This window comes from Rhea americana, unplaced genomic scaffold (assembly GCF_003343005.1).
Source record: "Rhea americana isolate MKP2758 unplaced genomic scaffold, rheAme1 scaffold_75, whole genome shotgun sequence".
NCBI classification, from domain to species: domain Eukaryota; kingdom Metazoa; phylum Chordata; class Aves; order Rheiformes; family Rheidae; genus Rhea; species Rhea americana.
Window position 1 is genome coordinate 3,523,354 of NW_028186923.1, and position 22,697 is coordinate 3,546,050.

At 39.7% G+C, this 22,697-nt stretch overlaps 1 protein-coding gene across 1 annotated transcript in view; it reads left to right on the forward strand.

Moving 5' to 3' along the window:
* Positions 1-22,691, forward strand: part of EPG5 (ectopic P-granules 5 autophagy tethering factor) — a 56,100-nt gene extending 33,409 nt beyond the window's left edge. Inside the window, exons 26-44 of the mRNA XM_085322196.1 lie at positions 11-182; positions 1,796-1,958; positions 2,536-2,678; positions 3,908-4,064; positions 4,910-5,104; positions 6,265-6,478; positions 7,277-7,437; positions 7,559-7,766; positions 8,262-8,337; positions 9,250-9,353; positions 10,058-10,233; positions 11,630-11,815; positions 13,614-13,823; positions 13,950-14,094; positions 15,936-16,178; positions 16,710-16,929; positions 18,341-18,556; positions 19,457-19,571; positions 21,047-22,691. Coding sequence (XP_085178322.1) covers positions 11-182; positions 1,796-1,958; positions 2,536-2,678; positions 3,908-4,064; positions 4,910-5,104; positions 6,265-6,478; positions 7,277-7,437; positions 7,559-7,766; positions 8,262-8,337; positions 9,250-9,353; positions 10,058-10,233; positions 11,630-11,815; positions 13,614-13,823; positions 13,950-14,094; positions 15,936-16,178; positions 16,710-16,929; positions 18,341-18,556; positions 19,457-19,571; positions 21,047-21,229 — 3,287 coding nt within the window. The 3' untranslated portion in view covers positions 21,230-22,691. The remainder of the gene's footprint in view (positions 1-10; positions 183-1,795; positions 1,959-2,535; positions 2,679-3,907; positions 4,065-4,909; positions 5,105-6,264; positions 6,479-7,276; positions 7,438-7,558; positions 7,767-8,261; positions 8,338-9,249; positions 9,354-10,057; positions 10,234-11,629; positions 11,816-13,613; positions 13,824-13,949; positions 14,095-15,935; positions 16,179-16,709; positions 16,930-18,340; positions 18,557-19,456; positions 19,572-21,046) is intronic.
* Positions 22,692-22,697: the final 6 nt, after the last annotated feature.

The following is a 22,697-nucleotide window of genomic DNA, read 5'->3' on the forward strand; positions in this document are numbered from 1 at the left end:
TTTTTTTTAGCCAAAGAGAGAATAATGAGTAATTTGAAAAAGTTTGATACTCCCAAGCCCCCTCTTCCACTCCAGCCAGTGAAAGCTCCTGTGCCAGTTATTTCCTCTGCCAGTCTAGTAAGTCAGAAAGAAGCAATTCAGCTTATGTGCATGGACCTTAACATCTTGCAGCAACATGCCAAGTAAGACCTAACTGTTTGTTTCTTTTTTTTCTGCTGTACTAGTGTATCTAGTTGTCTGCAGTTGCCATTTACAGCAGCCTTATTTATGTTGTCAGCATAAGACCAGTACTTGATTTCTGCTTCTTAGCCTAGTGTTTCTTCCTTGGCTATCATACCATTATTCTATTATTTTAATCAGCTGCACAAGTTGTATCTATCTGTACATCAGCTCACATCCAACATCTACAGTTTCGTGTCTTATTTGGAACACTTCATAAAACAAAACCTCCCCTTAGCCTAGATTTTTCTTGACCATAAGTTTAGTTTTAAACTCTGATGGTCGTTGGAGGTTTCCATTGCCTCAAAAGAGAAACATGATTTCTGGCACTGTTAGCTTTGTGTATGAAAGAGTGGAGATTTTAATGCTCTTGCTAAGAGAATCCAGCTGAAATATTTTCAAAGTATCAAACAGAGCTGACGAATGTATAGCTAGTCTCAGCTATAACCAATGTAGTTGGTTAGTAACAATATTAAAAAACCAAAAAGCTTGCTAAGGCTAAAAGGGGTTGTATATAAATACTTTCAGCAGCAATTTTAAGAAGGCTTTTCTTTTGACTGAGTCATCCCATAGTCTGGCTTTGTCTGATGGGGGGGGGGAAGGAAAAAAAAATCTTCTACAGTAGGCAATCTGTTTAATTTCTTGCCAGTTTGTAATCACACAATCACAGAATCAGAGTGGTTGAGGTTGGAAGGGACCTCTGGAGATCATCTAGTCCAACCCCTCTACTCAAGCAGGGTCACCTAGAGCATGTTGGGCAGGATCGCGTCCAGGTGGGCCTTGAATATCTCCAGAGAAGGAGACTCCACAACCTCTGGGCAACCTGTGCCAGTGCTCAGTCAACATCACAGTAAAGAAGTTTTTTCTCACATTCAGATGGAACTTCCTCTGTTTCAATTTGTGCTCATTGCCTCTTGTTCTATCACTTGGCACCACTGGAAAAAACCTGGCCCCATCCTCTTGATGCCCCCCCTGAAGCTAGTTATATACATTGAAAAGATCCCCCCTCGGTCTTCTCATCCCCAGGCTAAACAGGCCCAGCTCTCGCAGCCGTTCCTCATAGGCAGATGCTCCAGCCCTCTGATCATCATTTCAACCCTGTGCTGGACTCTCTCCAGTAGCTCCATGTCTCTCTTGTCCTGGGGAGCTCAGAACTGGACACAGTACTCGAGATGAGGCCTCCCCAGGGCTGAGTAGAGGGGCAGGATCACYTCCCTCGACCTGCTGGCAAGAACTCTTCCTAATGCACCCCAGGAGACCATTGGCCTTCCTGGCCACAGGGGCACATTGCTGACGCATATGAACTTATTGTTCAGTACTAGACCAATTAAAACAAAAATCTCATGCAGACATGAGCAGTTTTGTTTTTCCTATGACACCATTTGTTATTACTTTGAAGTACTGTTACTTTGAAGCTTAACTCAGTTTTGTTTAATAAGCTTTTATGTTTTCTACAGAAGTGCCATGTGTCTTTGAACAGTGCATTACACTGAAGTCCTGTCTCTTGCTTTTAAATTCTTCAGCATTACTGTTTTCACTAAAGATTTTGGTAACTTTAGCAATAAATGGTTTTCAGAACTGCGGCCGTTTGGGAATCCCAGCATGTTGCTCTCAACAGTGAAATACTGGACACRATGCCCAAGCTGTACGTCAACCGAGAAGAGCAGATCACCCTCCATCTGGAGTGCCGGGGAAGCTCAAATAAAGGCTGCCAGGGAGCAGCACTTCTAACAGTCCAGGTTAGAGACATGGCTTTGCTTCTGTTTTGGGGCTACTGGACTTAAATAATGAGACTGAAATGATTGAATGGTTGCAAGAATGGATTTATTTGGTGTGGTGCTGCCATATACCCTTGAATACCTAATACGTATCTCTCAAAAGGAGTTGCAGATAAACTGTGGAGGGAATTAGTCCTTGCATAGGTTTGTATTAAACAACTTTCAGTCTAAATTGCTTCCTGATATGTGAACTTGGGAATATGTTCAGTGATAGGAACAAAAGTATGAAAGTGTTTATGGAAGTGTTTGCATGTTGCTTAGTATGTGAATTTCTTGATTGCCTCTAGGTTTCAGTCCTTGTGAATTAAAAACATTACTTAAAAGACATGGCTCATATCATTATGTGATAATTAAATAGGAAAGTGACCAAGAATGTGTGCTTGGGCAGTGTGTACTAAATCTGATCAAAATTATTGGGGAAAATAGTCTATACTCTGAGCTGCTTGCTGGGCTCTGCCTCATTTTTGCAATTAGTTGCAGCATTGGAAGAATTTTAGCAGAAGATACTATTTTGAAATGAATACCTTTTCTCATTTAGTTTGAAGGAAAGCACAAAAACGAAGCAGTGAACCAGCAGCTTCATGCTTTGCGTAAAGAAGTGAGACAACTGCAAGCAGAAGCTACAAAGCCACCTTCTCTGGGTGTTGTGGAAGCAGCAGTACATGTGGAAAACTTTATAACGTAGGTTGTTCAAACRCTGTTTTAGACAGTGTTGTTTTGTACTTGGTTTTCTGTGTCTGGAGTTAAAATGTGGAACTTGTTTGTGTGCTTCTGGTAATGGATATCAGCTTGGCTGGACAACAGAGTCCGAATTTGTATGTTTGTAACAAAAACCTCTAAAGGAGCAACTCYGTGTATTATCAGAAGAGGTAACTCCTAGTCATTCAGCGCCGACAGGGCACACAATACTAGGTTCTACTTCAATTTATTGTACCCTGCCTTAGAATAGCCATTCTAACTCTGCAAAAGCAAGTTTGGTAATGCCAGGGATGCTAGGTGAAATTTTAAGAAATAGTGAACGTGTTTGTAGCTGATGTATCTGTGGTACTATAACTAGTTGTTCGTAATACCTGTGTCTCTAGGCTGTTCCCCCAAATAGTGGAGAAGGTAGTTCTATGATGATAAGAGTTATGAAGTGAAGCAATCATAGTAACTTTACAAAATGTGAAGCAAAGTACTGTAGTGCAAGAGGACTATATAATCTGACTTTTTGGGTGAATGAATAGATTAACCCAAGGCCCTCTTCTTCTTGAGGACTTTATCCCAGATCCTAGTTGAAGTCTAGAAGATCAAAAAGAATGGTGTTGGAAAACTATTTTTTTTTAAGTAGTTGATTTCCTACAAGATGTATTCACTCTACAAGTAAAACAACTATTTCTGCTTGTTCTCCTTCATCATTAATCTGAAAAAATCTGTATGTGGTCTAGGCTTTGGGATTTACATCTGCGGAATTCAGTGTTCTTCCAATGTTGCTTTAGTGTAACTTWTTCAAACTCAGACTGCGGAGGGCTTGATTTGAGCTCAATAGAACATTCAATTGGCAATGCAATAGTAAGGATTGATTCTGTTTTTATTCCGTTACTGAGTCTTTTAAGTTAGCAAGTACTTGTTCTTGCAGCGCAAGTGTAGTGTAAGCATGTGTGCAAGCACATGAGGAACACGTTATTTGAGGGAGTACTAGTTTGTTTTTTATGAATTACAGTATTAAATGTCTCAATGATGACTYTTTGAATTTGATTATGGAGACTGAGGTTTGGAGGTACCACTTAAGGTAGTAAAATTACTTAAGATAAGTACACTTGATTATCATGTAAAGCAGAAGTAACCATCTTAATAGCTATGCACTAGAAACCTTTTATCATAGATGGATTTCTGTACTTAAGTTTGACCTGCCTTTTTTTTTTTAACAGAGCCTTAATAAATATCTACAAGGTGCAGCCTCTACCTGCAATTCAGAAAGTTGGAATTAGTCTGTTTTTCACATTAGTGGAGTACGTGTGTGATGAAACCCAGCGCAACCCTCCCACAAGGCAGTTCTTCTCTTCCTGCATCGAGATTCTAGGCCAAGTGAGTTTATTCTCTCTAGTTTTGCATGCCTAACATGTACACCAATAGCCTGCTGATGTTGAAGGTCTAACACCTTCGGAAGCTTAAATTGATTTTTGAGCTTCTCCATTCTTATCTTAGCTAACTGTATCACATGCATAGCTTATAGAAGAATTTAAGCTTTGTACAAGCAAAAAAAACCCCTGCTGCTCTGAGATGCCTGCTTAGTGCCAATAAATACTCAGTGTGGTAGTTAAATGCTGAAGTAGGCTGGATTGTCTATGGGATACTTAAATTTTAGGTAGTTGCAGTGCTTAAGAGTTTTGCGTGTGGTTTGCTGTTATTGATTATTTTCGAGCTGGCATATGTGTTGTCAGCCTCTGTGGGAAAAAACAAAAAAYGTTAGTCTCTACTTTGTGCACCAGTAGTTATTTCGGTCTCTTAAATGCTATTTGTTTCCATGTACAACTGTCCTTAAGTGCCTTTGGCAGCTGAGGTGTGGGTCAGCTCTTCATATTCATAGTTGTGTTTAAATTTTTACTGAAGTCAGCCAGTGCTGCCAAAATATAGATTTGTTTTCTTTTGTTAAGCCATGAGGAAGATTGGTGCTCTGCATATTTTTAAGCAGTTTCTGTGGCCACGAGCACTGTTCTTAAGCGTGCTAGGTAAACACGTTTACTTTACAATTAGATTTTGTGGAGTAGWAGTTTTTAATTGAAGCTGATCACATACAGCTTATCTTTGTTTTCGAGAAAGCTGTTTTTGGGGGACAAAAAAATATAATTTGACCTGACAAAAAGCTTAAAGAGGTATTTTTCCAGTAGATTCATGTTGGACCACTTTTTCCTGTCCGTTCCTGATTTCAGGTGTTTATCAGTAGGACCAAATCAGAGTGCAAGCGTCTCCTTCAGACAATCCTCCAGAATCGAAGGCTCTGTACTCTTCTCTCTCCTTACTTCACTCCTGTTGCCTCTCCCAGTGAGTTTGTGACTTTGTATGAGAAAGTTGTGGCCTTTCTGAGTGAGGATAACAGTGATGTTGTCTTCATGCTGCTGACAAAGGTAAAATACTCATGAATCATAGAATCAATAAGGTTGGAAGGGACCTCTGGAGATCATCTAGTCCAACCTCCCTGCTCAGCAGGGTAAATGGCCTGTTTTGCTGGTTTGTGGGTTGCTTGTGTGGGTGTTGTATGCGTAAAGACTATGACTTTAGGCTTGAGAAGGAAGAGATCTACAGAACCAGTCATCAGAGGTATTTTAAAATACCAGATTTGTGTCTGTGGTGCTCATCTGAATGGTGCTTGTTGTGTTTAAGTTGAAGAGGGGCTGGGTGCAAGACAGAACAGGAAACTTCACTACCCTTTTCTAGCCCAGATAGCRTCATCTTGGACTGCCTCTTCCCTGTATCCTTACTCTTGTTATGAGAGTATAGAAGCTCCTGATGGCTTCTTCCCTCTGATATCTCTGCAGAGGTGAAAATCACAAAAGCTAGTCAGTCCCAGTCACGTTTAAAATAAATGGGAATGATGGCTGAATCTCTGACCTCTGTTAGCTGGAAAGGACACTGGTGCCACATATGCAGTCTTTAAAAAATACCAGTGTTAGAGAAGAACAAGTAATTTGCATGTCTCCAGTTTCAGGGCTGCATGATACTGGCTCCCTGTATAATCACTGAAGTTAGCATATACTTTGCTATTGCACGTATTCTGTTCATTGGCTATATACAGATAGGGGTTGACAGCTGGTAGCAGGTGATCAAATTTGAGCTGTCCTTAGCGTCAAAAATCAACATTGTCAGTGCTGAGCTAGGTCTGAACGGGCAGCCTGGAGTCTGCAAAGGCCTTGCCTTGCTACCTGGTTTTATGAACTATGCGGATCAGCCCAGCTTGCAAGTGTTAAGGTTTGGCAGTGGTACCAAAGTGTGCAAATTTGCATACGTTTTCTGAATTGGAGAACACATAAAGGATTGTTTCATGGAGCCAGGAACTTAGGCTGATGGGCTAATAGGCTGAAAATAAATGCTAAATATCCCTTTAGAGAGGGTTACCTTGATTCTGAGATACATATTTGCATTTCATTGACTCTATTCAAGACAGACCTGATATATGTATTAAAAAAAAAATTCCCTAACAATTTCTACCCCAGTCTTCTCAAAGGTATTGTGACTGTTATTTAAATGGTAAAGCTTCTACTTATAAGTTTCCTGTCCTCTGTTTTAGTTTGACCTTACGCAGTGGCTAAGCATTACTAAGCCACCTTTATCTGAACGTACCAGGCTTCTGGAATCTATTCACTTGGCTCTCAATGCATGTGGCCTTGAACCTGAAGAAGATATTTTAATGCCATTTAATATCTTCTGCAAGCATTGGACTAATCTTCTGCAGTATCAGTTCCCTGATCACTATAGTGATTTTTTAAGATTGTTCGTGCAAAGTGAGTATCTGAACCAGTGTATTCCACCTCTTTCATTCAGAACTTTATTGAACGCAATCCGTGTTTTTAGGCCAGAAAAGGTTACAGGAACAAACACAGAATGATCTACCTTCCTCCCCCCCCCCCCCCCCCAGGTTTCTTTACGCACTTTTACTTGCATGCTATGTGATATGTTTTCATTAGATATAATTTAGCTATACTAGCAAGCAGCATTCTTCTGCCATCCAAACTACACATGTTGGTGATGACAGATTTTTTTAGCCCATGTTACAGGAAAAGGGGCAAAGAGCAGCGTTCTGTTAAAGGAAGCACTTGATAATTATGCCACCGTTTGTGATGCAGCATCCCTGTTCTTGAGCAGTCTTCATTGTCCAACCAAGAATTATGAAGACATGGGACTGATACTGAAGTCTGCTGTACATGTTCTGTTTGACATTAGATTCTACCTGTAATCTGCTGTGCYTCTAAAATGGGAACAACAATACTTGCTTTCTGTCAAACTATGTGATGAGCAGCAACTATCTGTTAATATGCTTTTGTAGCCAGGGATGTATCAAGTGCTTGGAAACTCTCTAAGAAGAAGGTATTTAACATTCCTTTTTGGCATCCATATTTCCTGCGTTTGGGAATTAGATGTGCTTTACCCTTAAACTTGAGATTTTCAAATTATTGCCTTACTTTTTTTTTTTTTAAAAAGTAGGTAGCTCCTTTTTCAGACTTCCCTAACTCATATTAAGAAAAGAATTGATAACCTTATCATGACTTTTGTAAGTACATTTACTTTCTCCTTTTGCTAAGGCTCTTCGGAGCAGCTTCTGAGCCCTGACTGTTGGCAGGCATCACTGAAAGCTTTGGGCTGTGGCTCCTTGGTGACTGACCAGGGAAACTTCAAGAAGAGTGATTCTACCAGAAGTCCTGTATTGCCGGATGCTGCAGAAGCTCTGCTCTCTGCAGAACAGGTGGGCACTTCTCTGGTTGATTAACTACATTTTGCAGCTGAAACAGATGACTGCCAGGAACAAACAGCACTGCTGTGCTGTATTAGCCTTTAGCTAATTAATAATTTTCTGCTTCTCACAGATCAGAGAGACAATAGAATGGCTTTCCACCTCTTTCTGCAAACTCCGGCTGGCTTCAGTGCACTTCAGGACCTTTGGCCTGTTTTCAAAGTGGAGGCCTTACGTGGCTGAAGTGAATACGTTTCTGGAGTATCTTACTAAACGGCTTATTGACACGGAAGTCCTCAGTTTAGCCCAGGAGCCYGTGGGCAGTAACAGAATTCTAGCAGGTAGTGTGTCTAAAAAAAATCTAATGACTTAGAGACACTCATTCTGTTCTTAATTTCTTCTGTTGAAGATAGTTTCATTTAAATATACAATAAAATCCTAACTGCAAAGGTTTCTGCAAGAATGTCAGTGCCATCCTAAAGAGTTTGCTATCCTCTCAGCACTAGGAGACCCTGGGAGCTGCAGTGCTGGGAAGGGCTGTGCTTCAGTTGCTGTGCTTAGCCAGCCTTCAGAAAATCCTTGTTGCTTTGTATTGGTGCAATGATGAGTCCATTAAAATATGAACAGGATATGTTGGCACTATCTGATGGTCATGCAGTACAATTGTTTTGTTAACTGAAGTTAATAACAGTCATATTGTGCTTTAATTTTTTACTTGACCCTGCAGAACTGATTTAATGTTGGAATAAGCAAAAGTCGTGTTATCTGAGTTTGGAAAACTGATTTGGATGGTGCTAACTTTAGACAAACTTTTATGCTTTGTTTTCTTTTCCTAGCATTGCAGTCCTTGTATTCAGCCATTGCTGGACTCTTTAAACCATGGATACTGGTCTTAGATAAGGAAGATGCAAGGTATATACTTTTGCATTTCAAAATTAAATCAATTTTTGCTAAAGTAAGGGCTTAGCTGTGGTGAAGAAATGGATTTCTTTGTCACCTGATTTTTTTTCTTTTTTTTTCCAATTCATGATTATATTGTAACCYTTCATTTAAATAGCTGTAACTTGTGTCATATCCTTAACGGTTATGGAACTAAATCATATGTTGCTCAATTTTCCATGACTTSTTGTAGAAGAGATACAAGAAATATAACCAATTACTGCTTGAGAAGTGGAGGTGAGAAAAACATGGATTGCAATTACTTCTGGAAATGCATTAAAATATGTTATTTAGATTTTATTTATTCTTTTTTTTAAGTTTCCGCAATACAGATAACTCTAGTTTAAGAAAACCAAACACCATCTCCAAATACCTAAACAAGTACAACCTCAAATGCCAGTAGCGTGTAAAGAGATATCTGGCCAAATCTCTCCTATGATGGTCTACTGGTGGTTGTCTTCCTTGTCTCTCTTTTCACAAGAAGAGTTATTTTTGATATTATATACTTAAATTCAACCATCTTCCAAGTRCAAATGCCTTCTGAGCTGTGAATACATCTCCAGCCTTTGAGTAGAAGGCTGATTGCTGGCGATATGTGCTGACATTCAGAAATTCCTGCTTTTTGATCTGCAGTTCAATTATGAAATATCAAACAAGCAATCTCTGCTTACTCAATGGTACTGAGGACCTTCACTGTGACATTAAAGTATCTTCCTATTTTAAGAAAGGAAGAGGGAGTCCTAAGAGTTGAACTTGAAAGGACTGCTGATACTTTGTACCATATTGGTCTATTATGATTTCCAGTATTTAAATTATCAAAGCGTTTATGCTGGTAAGTCAGCACTGAACTTTATATTGCTTCACTTCTTCCTCTGTTTTCTCAAGTAACCAGCCCTGCTACCCTTGGTTAGAGAGTGACACTGCTGTAGCATCCAGCATGGTCTGTTTGTTTACAGACTGCATCGAGCGYTTGCACGAGAGCTTTAAAGGTGAGTGAAGTCCACACTGTTTCAATTTAGTGGCACTTTCTGGCTCATCAAAACACATTTTTTGAGATTTGGGACAAGGAATGATTCTTCCATTTGTTATGAACTTTTAGCTAAGATGAAGACTGCAGTGGTACCAACAGCATGTTTATCTCTGCCTTAAAAGATGACTGTTTCTGAGGCATGGACAGAGAAAGAGGTTGATARAGGGTTATCAGATGGTAAAGTTAACAAGAAGGAAAGCAAAACAGTGAGCTTTAGTGAGAAGTGCGYGACTCCATTCCACATGTTAGTGCCCATACAACATGTGCAGTAGCATATAACAGCGACCAATGCATGTGTCTCAGCAGCTAGCTTGGAAGGGTAACTTAATCTCCAGGTTCAGTCATTCTGAGCTTATATTTAASTGTGTATTGTGACTAATGCATAGCTGGAGACAGGAATGGAAAATACCCACCAATTCATTTCACATATACTGCTTGACAGCCAACAACTTCTAGGGATGAACAAGATTCAAACTAATGTTATAGAAATAAATAAATAACCCCATGCAACATGTCATCATCAGCAGCTAAGATTCAAGATTCACTAATTCTTCACTAATTCTGTGGTCTCATTTGTTGTCTTGAAAACTGGGCTTTTCTCCTGTAACCAAGCTTCCCTGGATTTTTTCCTGATGTTAACTGGACTATTTCCTTTTAATCTAGACAAGCTGTTGCCAGGTCACCATGGGGCKCTCTGGTTGCATCTAATGTATTACTGCGAATGTTGCACAGCCCCTAAAATGCCAGAGTTTATTCTCTATGCTTTCCATACTGAATTCAGAAGGCTTCCATGGAAGGAAATGCATCCAGACCGACTGCTTATGGAAGAGTTCTTTAAAGTGAGTACCTAGTATGTATTGAATTAAACTCATAATCTTTGTTGTCCTTGGAAGTAATGGAAGGCTGCAGACAGTTCTTTAACCAGTAAGCTTTTAAAATTTGTTGCAGAATTCAAGCATGARTTGTGATTCATTATATTTGTGAAGRAGTGTTATTGKGTCTTATACAAAGTTTTGGGAAGCTGTAAGGCAGACCTTGTAGTCTCACTGCTGTATCTGAATATGGCATTTATTAATACGTGCATAGTTAGCATTCATGCTTTGTTATTACTGTGTTGTTCTTGTAACACYCTACAAAGGTAGGGAAATGCTGTAACAGATTGAGAACTGAGGCTGAGAAGTCTCAGCTGATGCAGTGAATCAAATTTTAAGCCACTGGCAATTATTRAAAGCATGCCTTAGCTTGATATAACATGTCTGTTTTTGGCACCTTTGGGGGCTGATTCAAATTTGCTCACAAAATGTTGGTAAATTGACTTTGTATAAGTGAACTGTTATGCTGTATCAGATACTATCCATCTTCTCAGCTGGAAGAGAGCATTAGCTCCGTGTTTTGTACCCTGGCTAATTTGGCAGAGAATTGCGTGCCCGTACGTTGATGTTGCTGATGCACAGATCTGACACCTAATTATTGAGGCCTCTGTCCCATAAGGACTTGTACAGGCTCATAGGGTTTCTGTGGCAGGAAAAAGGACTAATGTCCTTTACCCTGAGGCTGTGCTGTTGGTTTAATCCTTCAGGCTCCTTYAGCGTTCTTGACTGTTCACAATGCAGTCTTTACCCAGTGTTTGACTTTGGGGGGGGKGGGGTGGGAGGGAGACCAAAACAACCTCACAGTAAACTTGCTATAAAAGGCCTAGAGYTTGATCAGTGTTCATTAGTGAGGAAGATAAAAACAATAGATACTACTAGGACCCTAAGGATAGTGGGCAGTGGTCACAACAGGCTTACTTCTAGCCTGTTATCRTGGGGTGTTTATACCTCTTGGAAATAATTACACTTGTTATCAATTTGGTCCTGTTGTGATCATTATATTGCCATGCTGGTGTGCTGGATTGAGTTCTTCATGCACTTCTAAACAGATGTTAGAGCTTTTTAATTGTCTTTTCCTTTTTTAAAAAGAAAAGTTTGCAATCGTGCAACTAAACTTAATAGATTATTTCTTTCTGGTTTGCAGTAGTTTGGCTTGCAGTACCAGTTGTTTGAGAGGGATAGAAGGTTGCACGGATGACTCTTGGTGATGGGCAAAAGTGATGGAGAGATGGTGTCTTCCTGCTCCTCTGTTGACCTAGAATGCTGCTGTGGATTTATGTTTGGTTAAGGAGCTGAAAAGTATAGATTTGTGTTTATTTTACACCATTTTATATGCCTTTCCTTTTTTATTTTTCCTTGTTAGGTTGAAAGAGGCAGCCCCAAGAGTTGTTTCTTATTCTTGGGTTATGTTTTATGTGAAATAAACTGGGTCAGTGTCCTCTCTGATGCCTGGAATCCCAACCCCCATCCTGAGACTCACAACATGATTGTCTGTCTGCTGTATATGATGGTCCTGTTGGCAAAGGAGGAACAACTTATAGGCAAAGAGGTAAGTTTTGCAAAGGGTCATACGTGTCTGTYGTTGAAGAAGAACACTTTGCGGGCATGGAGACAGGCTTTACTACTTCCTCACTTGTGGGATGATTAACACAGAAACATTTTATCCATAAGTGTAGAGCACGGTAGTATTCCTGAGATGGCTGAGACTTAAGTACTTACGTGGGACTTCTTGTCTCAGTTGGATGAGAAAGAAAGAGTTGCTATTCATTTTAAGGCATTTCTGTAAGAGCTGTGATCCAGTTGTGTTTAAAGAGAAAACAAATAACTACTGACAGTTTCCAGGAGTTACAAAGTGACTCTGGGTATGGGGAGGAACAAATACATAGGATTAATTTCATTACTGTTTCTAAATTGTAGTTACTATGTACAGATACTGTGCAATTGCTTTTCCTTTTATAGCAAAATGAGACTCTTAATAGTAATATTATTGGGGTCTACAAATGAGTGTGTCCACTCATCAGCTGAGTTATTCCAGGTTCTGCGGTAGCCTTTTTCCCTTCTGCAGGGACATACATAACTTACTGATTTTATCGCTGCATTTTTAAGTGTGGCTAGTCTGATGCTGCCCTTATCTGTTTCCCTTCCAGCGTCAGGATAGCTTTTCCTTTTGTTAAGGACGTTTYGTTTTGTTAAGGAGCTAAACCAGGCTCCATATGGTGCAGGCTTCCAGCTCTAATCACCCAAAACTATAAAACAATAAACTTGGAAATGTCTCTCCTCTGGTTTGATGTAGTTGGAATCAGGCTTTATACTTTTATAACTGTCTAAGAGGAAAATATCCATTCATTTACTTTAACATGTTTTCCAGGAAGTTATTTATAAGGCCACAGAACTGCTTCTGCAAACATTTATTTCTTACCATAAAATGCACTCCTTCTAACTCAATACAACATATRGAGTGTGATGGCATGGCACAGTGATACAATATCCTGAAGACCAAATATATTTTTGAGAAGCGTCTCAATGTCTGTTTATGATGAGTTACTAGGAAAAGTTTACTGCATCTCTTGAAATTGGTTGAATTCTTTCTCTTGCTCTCAGGACAGATTTCATTATCTCTGATTCCTCAGCACTTGTCCCATTTATGCTTGCATTTCACTATTTGCCTGAGAAAGAAAACAAGTATTGGACTAGGAAGGGGAAACACTGGGTGTTTCCCAGTGAACTTTCGAAACTTTGCATTTGTTAAGAGCTCTATATAGGTAAATCTTGCATGATACAGTCTGATTCAGTGCACTGCTTCCGGAAGGTCTGAGAAATCTCCAAGAGGTCCTGTTTCGCATCTGCTTTCTTCCATAGGCAGTGTCTTCTGTTTTCCATTTCCCATGAGACAGTGAATGCTACTATGTCAAGATGTTACTTGCAGCCTTTGGTCAACAACAATGTATTCGAGCTTAGGAAAACTACTGAAGTTTGTGGGTAGCAGGCTGGTTTTGCCCTGAATATTTTTGCGTATAGAAGCTTCTTGAGCTTCAAAAGATACCTATAGGTATCTTGTCAGTCTTAGGAATTTCTTTTTAGCCTCCAGGAATGTGTTTCAACTGGCATGCTGTTACTGTGCTTTGGCCTCCCAGGACGCTCCTGTGGCAACTTGGCCTAAATGTCAGACTCTTATTTCTGAACCCTATATTCTAGTGCATGTGCAAATAAGAAATACTTGATGTAACCAGTATAATGTTCTGCCTACTTTAAATTTTGGCATCTGAATTTACTTCTGATATTAAGTATTGTAAGTGTTAATTTAAAACAACAAAGAAGAACTTAGAATCATGTCTTTAAATCTTCAGGAATCACCAGTAATTAATCTCCTTGGACAGACCAGCTCCCTTCCTTGGCAGCTTGTGGACATCTCATCTTACCAAAGCATCATCAGCTACTGCAACAGCCACTATCCTCCTTCTGTAATCCTTGCCAGGGATGCAGCAGCTGAACTGATAGTTAAACTCCTAAAAATCTCAGCAGGCTTTGGCGCATCTTCAGACAGTCATATCCACCTTGTAAGTTGAATTGGTTTTGCAGTGTCTCTAAGCTCTTTTAGTCTTTTGAAAGATCTGCCTTTTCTATGTCATCTATAGACCATGGAAATAATACTAAGCATTGCTGTTATTATTTTTAATCAACAGGATGCTACGCTGAAATGCCGAGCATACATTCACCAAGTCGTTCAGTTTCTTAGCACCTTAGAGCAAAGTGGAAAGATTACTCTTGCAGTTTTGGAGCAAGAAATGTCCAAGCTGCTAGATGATATAATCATCTTTAATCCTCCAGGTTCGTATTAATGAGGTGACAATTTGTTTTAAAGCTGTCCAGATCCTTCATTCTAGTGCGTGGATTTTTGGACTTCTGTTGACTATGTAATTGWATTGCCGTAATGTCTCCCTTATGAGTAGAGCATGTTGCTTTAGGTAATATATGAACACAAAGCAAAAATATGATCCTTCAAAGAGCTGTTAAGTGGGCTAGGACCAACAGAAAAAACATTTTTTTTTWATGTTGCAAGTAAAACTGGCCAACATACTGTGTTCCTAGTCCAAGAGTGTTAGATTTGTTAGATACAGATTTTTGCCCCAAAATCATTGGTTTGAACATGAAGAACCTTTAAAGTACAAAGTTTAGGGGAGTTTTCTTTGCTATAAATGCTTCCCCCACCTTCTCTTCCCCCAAAGACCTTTTAAATACACACCCTCAGTCCCTAATGATTCTAAAACAGGAATTCTAAAACACTATATAATCAGGAAAGCTTACAATATTGAACTAGGGAAGTTATAATGATGTATATTAGTAATATGGCATGTGTGTACCCACAGGRTTTATACTGACCTATTTTTTGGTACTAGTACCACCCTGACCTTCCTTCAAGTGGAATAAGTATTCGAATCAGTCATTTTGCTGTATTACAGTGAAGAGCTTGTTAGCAGTCATATCTCCTCCTGTCTGTGACCCACACAAATGTACTAGCAAAAGTGAACAGAAGTGTTCCCTATATTAGGAAACTTTTGCTTTGTGTTGTCAAGGTGGTATTCATGCTGTGATTCTAGCAACTTACCTTCCTGAGACTGCAGACAACTTTCTTACTATTTCTCCCCAAGCACTAGCTGAATAAAAATGATTTTGTGTGGAAAATTTTCAATTTGAAAATTTATGACACTAAGTGTGTTCTAGTATTTGTATTGCAACTTAGGGAAATTCTGTAGGACAGCCAAGGAGCGAGTTGGAAGAATTCTTTGTTCACCCAGCACAACCAGCCTGTGGAGTGGAGTAGGAGCCCTGATGCATTGTGGCAGGAGAGTGATGRTGTGCATCATTTAGTTTTTGTGCTCGACCTGAAGGGAGTTGTAGATGCTTTGGAGACTTCATAGCCATGTTGGGCAGTTTTTTTCTGATAATTAGYCCCTCTTTATGCATTTTTCTTTTTCTGACACATGCAGTTGAAATTTTCCCTTGCTACAACCTGTGACRTTGTTTGAAAGCTTTTTTTAAAGCAATGCTGTTTCTTCATTGACACATGGCAAGTTCTACTCTGTGACCACTCTTAAGAGCTGAGTGCAGAAAATGTGTGTACTTCAAGAACGCTTATACGTGGCCCGTGTTAATGCCACGGTGAGACAATGATGAGAGGTGGCTTCAAGAAAAAGTTTCTGTATTTAGACACTGGGATTGGCAGGTAGTCTAAAATGCACGAGAGGATTACAAAATCTCAGGGCTCAACCTGATCATATTTCAAATTGAATCGTTAACGTGGTGATTTAGCTCTGAGTTGTGCTTTAAGTTGTAGTTTTATACCTACATTTTCTTGGAGACTGTAAACATACTTTACTATTCAATTTATTTGCACTATAGTAGTGCTGCAAGTCCCTAACTGAAAAATAGGTTAGATATGCTGGGTGCTGTACAGTGTTGTCAGCTRTCTCTGGCTGTTTGGCAATTTATGATTTAAATCACCAGGGAAATAGGCTGTTATAAGCAAGTATCTTATTGCAGGTATGTAATGGAAAAAGTGACTTTTCTCAGGACCTAAAGAAATGTTTGATGAAGTTGAATTTAGGTCACCTAGGGTCTAACCTCCGTTTACTGAAATCGTTTGTATTTCTCTTATATCTGACTTTCAGATATGGATCTGCAGACGCGTCATATGGCCCTCAGCAGTCTCTTTACGGAAACCCTGATGATGATGAACAACTCCAGTGTTACAACAGCTGAGTCGTTGCGAGGAAGCCTGCGAAAGTGGGTTGACAGTAAAGTGCACGGATCGCTGGCGATGCCGCTTCTTACAGCGGCGTGCCAGAGCCTGGCCTCTGTCCGACATATGGCAGAGGTGACAGAAGCTTGTATCACAGCTTACTTCAACGAAGGTAGGAGGGTGTCTTGGTCTGCCACTTGTCAAGCAAGAGCATTGATTAGTCTTTTGATACCCGTTGAATATGAATCACATAGATTTGTGTCCCCTCCTAGAGGCTTCTGTGGAGTAGATTGGGTGAGCGGGGGAAGTACTRTTGGGAAATCTCTCAAATTCTGTGGCTTTTTTTTTTTTATTTCTCCCACATAAACCCTGTAGATCGACATAATGATTTCTGCCACATTCTATTTGATAACTTACCAGTTCACCTGAAGGAATAGTTAAAATTCCATTGCTAAAAATTTAAAATTGAATACTGAGTTAACCCAGGGAAAACATCTTACTCTGACCTCAAGGAAATGTACTACAATAATGGACTCTCTATTTCTAGCCCTCACAGTGGCATCACAAACTGATTATTTGGAACACAGCTAAAACAGTATGAATTCTACAGTTTGAAGGAACACAGCAAAGTAGTTCTAGGTTCTTGGGTTTTACCAAGCATGGCTTTCTTACTATTTATGCTGTCCTTTTTCTTTCTTTTTAGAGTATCCTCACCACCAGGATTTAGGCTGGGGCCCTATCCTTGCCTCCCTCCAAGTTCCTGAGCTAACCATGGAGGAGTTCCTGCAGGAATGTCTGTCTCTGGGAAGTTACTTGACCCTATATGTCTACCTGCTACAATGTCTGAACACTGACCAGACCCTTACAAATGAAATGAAAATTCTGCAAACCATTAGCAAATGGCTGGAGCAAGTGTATCCAAGGTACAGAGCTCCAGTCTTCTGAACGTGCCCTGACCTTTAAGTAAGGCTGTGGTTGTACAGTCACTATAATCTGGCTGCTGGATGTAATGGTCAATCCTTCCATAATACCACAAATGTCATCATCCTTCCCACGCCCAATGACAGCCATGTGATGAAACTCAAGAGGGAATTTGGTCAATTTTAAATCAGAGAAGCTTGATTTCAATGGTAGCCCAGATTTTTGCTCAATTAAAATTACTATAAGCAAATCCTAAATCACTGTGGGRTCCACTTTCCATGTCCACTAGGTGGGATGGGTTATTTGCCAAATGCTCAGTGTTATACTTTAAAGATCTGATGTTCATGGCTGTGCAGTGCAGAATGTCAACAGTTCTGAACAAAATCTGAATCTAGTATACGTGGTCGAGTGCCTAAAGTTAGAGGTCTATATTGTTATAAAACATCTTACTAAATAACAAGGTGGGACAACATGATGGATGGCTGTAGATGGCTTTGGCAGTAAAATGATAATATTTTGTATTTACATGTGTAACAACTGTATTTACAGATTGCAGAAATTATTGCCAGAATTTAGTAAAGTTGATGAATATCTTTGCATTTTAATGTTGATAATGTTGATATTTGCTGAGAAAAGAACATTTTAGAAAAATGCACAATCCCGCTGTGTTCTTGGAATTCAAAGAATACCCTGACCAATGCAGGGAGTTTACAGTTGCAGTAATTTCATTGCCAAGTGGAGGGCAGATAGCAAAGCCACCTTACACAGCCAGTTAAACCCTCAAAACTGTGGGTGCCTGGATGAGAAACAACTGGGTAGAACATTCTGAGGATGGCCTGCTGCAGAAAGCTCGTGCTGGTGCTGTATGTGGAAAACCTGAGCTCATTAACTCCAACCCCAGTTGTTTAGGGAAGAATTAAAAATATCACAGGGGAACTTGATGTTGTGTTTTCCTCAGCAAAAGACTTTGGTGTTTCCTCTTCTAGATGATAATATCAAAAAGTCTTAAGTTATTGTGGAAACAAAAGCTAGTGCTTCCTAAGCTTTTTTTTCTTTTTTTTTTAACAGTGAGTAAAGGAAGGAGTAGAAATCTAGCTTTATCTCTTTTAGACCAAGTTCTAGATAGGCTTAAATGTACTTACGGCTGCAATATTATTAATTCTGAGATTTAAAACTTGAAGTGTTGTTCTTTGTCCTCTTACAGACTGTTAAAACCTGCTGACTTTTCCACATCAAGTCCTTAACAATAAGAGCTTCAGCTAGACAATAATTTGTGGGATGATACAGTTACACTGGGCCTGATAAGCTAAGATTAGCTTTCATTAACTTACCACCTAAGCACTTCAGAGGACTAATGGGGAAAAGTGCAATATTCTTAACCTATACTTTTGACTTTTTTTAATCTATCTAAAGCTCAGCAAAGGAGGAGGCAAAGCTGTTTCTTTGGTGGCACAAAGCCATGCAGTTATCCTTAATTCAGGTGGAGCAAGATGATGCCATCCTGATCGAATTTGTCATTCGGACACTGCTGTCAATACAGGGCAGACAGAGTCAGCTGGCTGAAGAGAGACTGACTTCTGGCATACTTGGTGCTATTGGGCTAGGCAGGAGGTCTCCGTTGTCACCCAGGTAAGGATTGGAGGCTCAGTGAATTTGAAGCGTCATCGTGAGTTATGTTGAAAAAGCTGCAGCCTGGATCCAGACTGTTCAGCGYAATGCTGAAAGATGTTCTGAATCAAGGCTGTCTCCAAGCCTGTATAAAGTTATTTGCACCCAAGCTTTAGTGAGTTGGAGTAACTGYAGTGAGTGTGATTCTGGCTCCATTTCTATCTCTAACTTTGTAGGTTTATTAGAGGAAAATGTTTTAACCTCATCTGTAGAAATTACTCCAGTTCGCATCACAAGTATTTTGTACGATCATATGCACTCAGCCTTTTCCATCTTAACCTTGAGGTGTTGGGAARCGTTAAGAGATGTTCAAAGAAATACGTGGTTGTTACTGGGCTTGCTTTCTGAAGAGACAGAGAAAACTTGGCTGTAAGATATTAAAATGGAAAGAATGCCAAGGAGAAATACATAAATGTTTGTGGAACACCAATTCAACATAGTATTTAACTTCATAAAGACCTCTTGGGATGCGAACCTGACATTGTTGAAATTGCTCAGAAATCTTACTCTTGTTCAGCTCATCCTTTGGTTTTGGTGATGTGGATGTTTCAGAAGTTGTTAAATGAATATTTCAGATGTGACTTCAAGGCTGTAGCTAAGCTCAAGGGAGGTGCAACATTCCATATATATGGTATTATATTATCCTTTAGTGTATATAACAATATACTGTAGTGCATGTATTTTTTTTATATACATATATATATATATATATATATATATATTTGCACATTTAAAAATGATCCTCTAAATCCTCTACTATGTTCCCCATGCAAAAGATATCTCACAGGATAGAATTTTTATTTGTGCTGTTGAGGACTTTCAAATTAGATGACCCCTTCTCTCTCCTTTTCCCTGTGTAAGGTTCCGGGTGGTTGCCCGCAGTTTGTCCGCCTTCCTCTTGGTGCAGATTCCTGCAGAGAGTCAGGTCCGCCTGAAAGCGGGTTCAGAGCCGAAGCTGTCGCAGAAGGCCCAGCAGGTATCASCTTATTGGAGAGCTCTTTGTGTGCTATCTTGGGTTGTGAGGTGGGGATCACAGGGGTCACTGCAAGCACTGGAGCTTCAGCCTAAGTCCGCATGTGAACTTTTTGATTTTATTCATGCCTGAATACCCTCTGCATTTTGCTACTGTTTTTACACCTGGAACCATACTCTGAATTTCAGAAATAGTTTRTTGCTCTCACTTGTGTCCTCAGGGGAAAGGAGTATATCACAAATTCATGCAACATTTGCTCTGTTTCAAAATACCCTCTTGGAATTTGCCARGGATGAGGGCAGGTGCAGTGTAGGCCTGGTGGTGGTGTGAGTTTTTAATAGACTTTCTTCTTGGGCGCCAACTGGTTGTATTCTGGGGTCCAGCTGAACTGCCGTGAGCAATCATGCGTACATATCAGTTCACCTCAAGTGCAAGATAAAATATAATGGCTTGAAACATCTTTAAGTGGAGTCTGGACTACTGTACTTGACCTGGCCATTGTCATGGACTTGAGCTGGCACAGTGGTTTTCGGCTGATGGGTGGTAACTTGTTGGGTTGTGTTTGGAGGATTGTGTGTCTGAGCCCTAAGCTAAAGTGACCGTAAGTTGACTCCAAGTAAACTTGTTTATACAGCCTTCTATATGAATATGAAGATACTGGTTTAGTCTTAGACTAAAAAATAAAAGGTATTTGTGTCCATAAACCCTGAATTCTGAAACTTTGAAACATAACRGGTTGAAGGAATCAAACCAATTAACCTGTGAGGACAATGTGTAGGTTGTAGTCACACTAAGACGATACTTGCCCTAACATTTGCTTATGTGGAAACAGGWCTTATAGCCCTATTACAAATATTACTTTTCCAGTATGTGCGCCATCCATATTGTTATTTCAGTAAGTAGATGCATAAGAATAGGAAGGAGTAGTGGACTAGAAATGAAAGCAGAGTAATCTATTTGGTACAGCTTGTTTCTGTTCTCTGAGAAATAARTGAAATTTATTCAGACATTATTCCAGCATTCATCATAGGTGGTATCATTAACATAAGTGAGGAACATTTTTTAACATAGAATTTCTAACCTGGTGCTGTCCCTGTAATATTATTACTAGGAGCAAAATAACACATTTATGAAAGTCAAAGATGTCTGTAAGATGTTGTTGCAGTTTATATTTTGATGTGTACTTTGATTTCCACTAAGACCATATCTTTAGTGCATGATGTAAATGTATGTCAATGTTTATATTGTGGAGTCATAGCAAGTTTTAAAATCGAATATTCATTGTGTCTCAGGGAAGGAACAACTTGGAAAACATGAGTATCATGGGATCTTATTTGTACAAACGCTTTATTCAGAATACTCCGTGATGTCTAGTAGATAAGGATCTTTCAGTGGAATTATGCAGCTGGTTTGTTGCACCTGTGAAAGATGTGGACTGAAGTATACATAGCTAACAGCATTTTCCCTTGTGTCTGTAGGCACTGAATGCTCTTGAATCTATGGCATCAAACAAACAGTACATGGATTATCAAGAGCAGCTCTCCCAGGCTTCTCAGTTCATCAAGCATCCAGAACATTGTCTTCGAGATGGCAATAATCTCTTGGCTCTCCTTGTTAACGCTCTGTACCCAGGAGTGCATTACTTGGACAGCATACGGTAGCAGAACTGAGCTCCAAAACCATCACGCAACGTCGGATTGCTCTGGTTTACATTTGAAGTTGTTGTTGCACAAGTAATTTTTGTCTGCAGTTCCACTTTAAATAAGTCAGAGGTGTGAGTGAGGACTGTGCACTGGCAAGTTTTATCCTTTTCTTTCTTTTCTTTAAAGCCCTTGYGATATGTAGGCCTGTGGAACTGCTCAGTTTGTCTACTGAAAAGACTTAGTATCCTCCTGTGCATGGCGCACATCTGCGAGGAGGGTGCTGAGAACAGATACATGAATCATTAGACGGCAAAGCTCATCCTTGTTTCCTGCAGCGTCTTAAGTTTTTGCATTGTGCCTTCATTTTCCAACATGTTATTGCTTGAGCAAGTGCAAACTGGGTGGAGGGTTGTGTATAAAAGATTTGGACAGGATGCCTCTAAATCTTAAGTGATGTGTATATTTGGAGAGTTGTTGCAAACTTATATTTGGGAAGATTAAAAAACGTTTTTAGTCTCCCACAGATCTCTGTAGTTGAAAGGCATGTTTACAGTCTTTTCCTGCTTCTCTGAATACAAACTAAAATTCAAACTAAAAACCTATATATTTTTTCCTATTTTCTAAAGCCTAATGAATCTGTTTCCATATTGCTTTATTAATTATAAGTAATTTCTGGCCATGTTGTTTTTAAGTTAGATAAAGTCTATAAACTAATTTTCAGGATTCCTCAGCGTCTGGGAGGGGAACAGGCAACTATGTTCACATTAAAGWAGTGATTCCTTAATTCTGAAGGTCTTGTTGTTTAGGAAATAGTGATTTATCAAGTCGACACTATTTGAAGCTTATTCTTTTATTCTTAGCTGGTCGTGATATGATGGGATTCTGGATGACACTGTGAAAAGCTATTTATCTTACGTTAAATTTGATCGCTCGTTAAAATTCTATTGCCAAAGCATGAACAGTGAGTCTGCCAATCTGTTATTCCAGCTGAAAGATCAMTGGTTTTGTTGCCTTGTCTGATGCAAGATGCCCCTTTCTTTAGGGGAAGCAGAAGGTGAGTTTCCCRAGTTTCTTGCCTAACTTTGCCCATTTTATCTTTGATCTATTCCAGGGGGCTCAAGGTCCCAGTCTCTACACCTCTACAAAGGAACAGTGACAGCTTCTTTTCTGTATTAATKGTGCCTTTATGTTTAGAATGTGGTTACACATTAAACTTCTTAGTTYTGGTCACTGGGGGAAGGAAACGTGCTACCTACTGTCCGTTCCATAACTCATCGCTTTGGAGGATTGCACTTACCTGTGATTTCAGAGCTGGAGAACAAGCCACCTCTGATAGTGACCGATCCTGCTAGCAGTGCCACCTGGGTCATTCGATCACCTTCACCTTTACGTGGTCTTAGTTCTTTGCTCTGTCTGCGAGCCTACACATTTATGTACATCCTTCGTCTGTATATTAGCCAGACTTCAGTGCATCATAGTTTTTAAC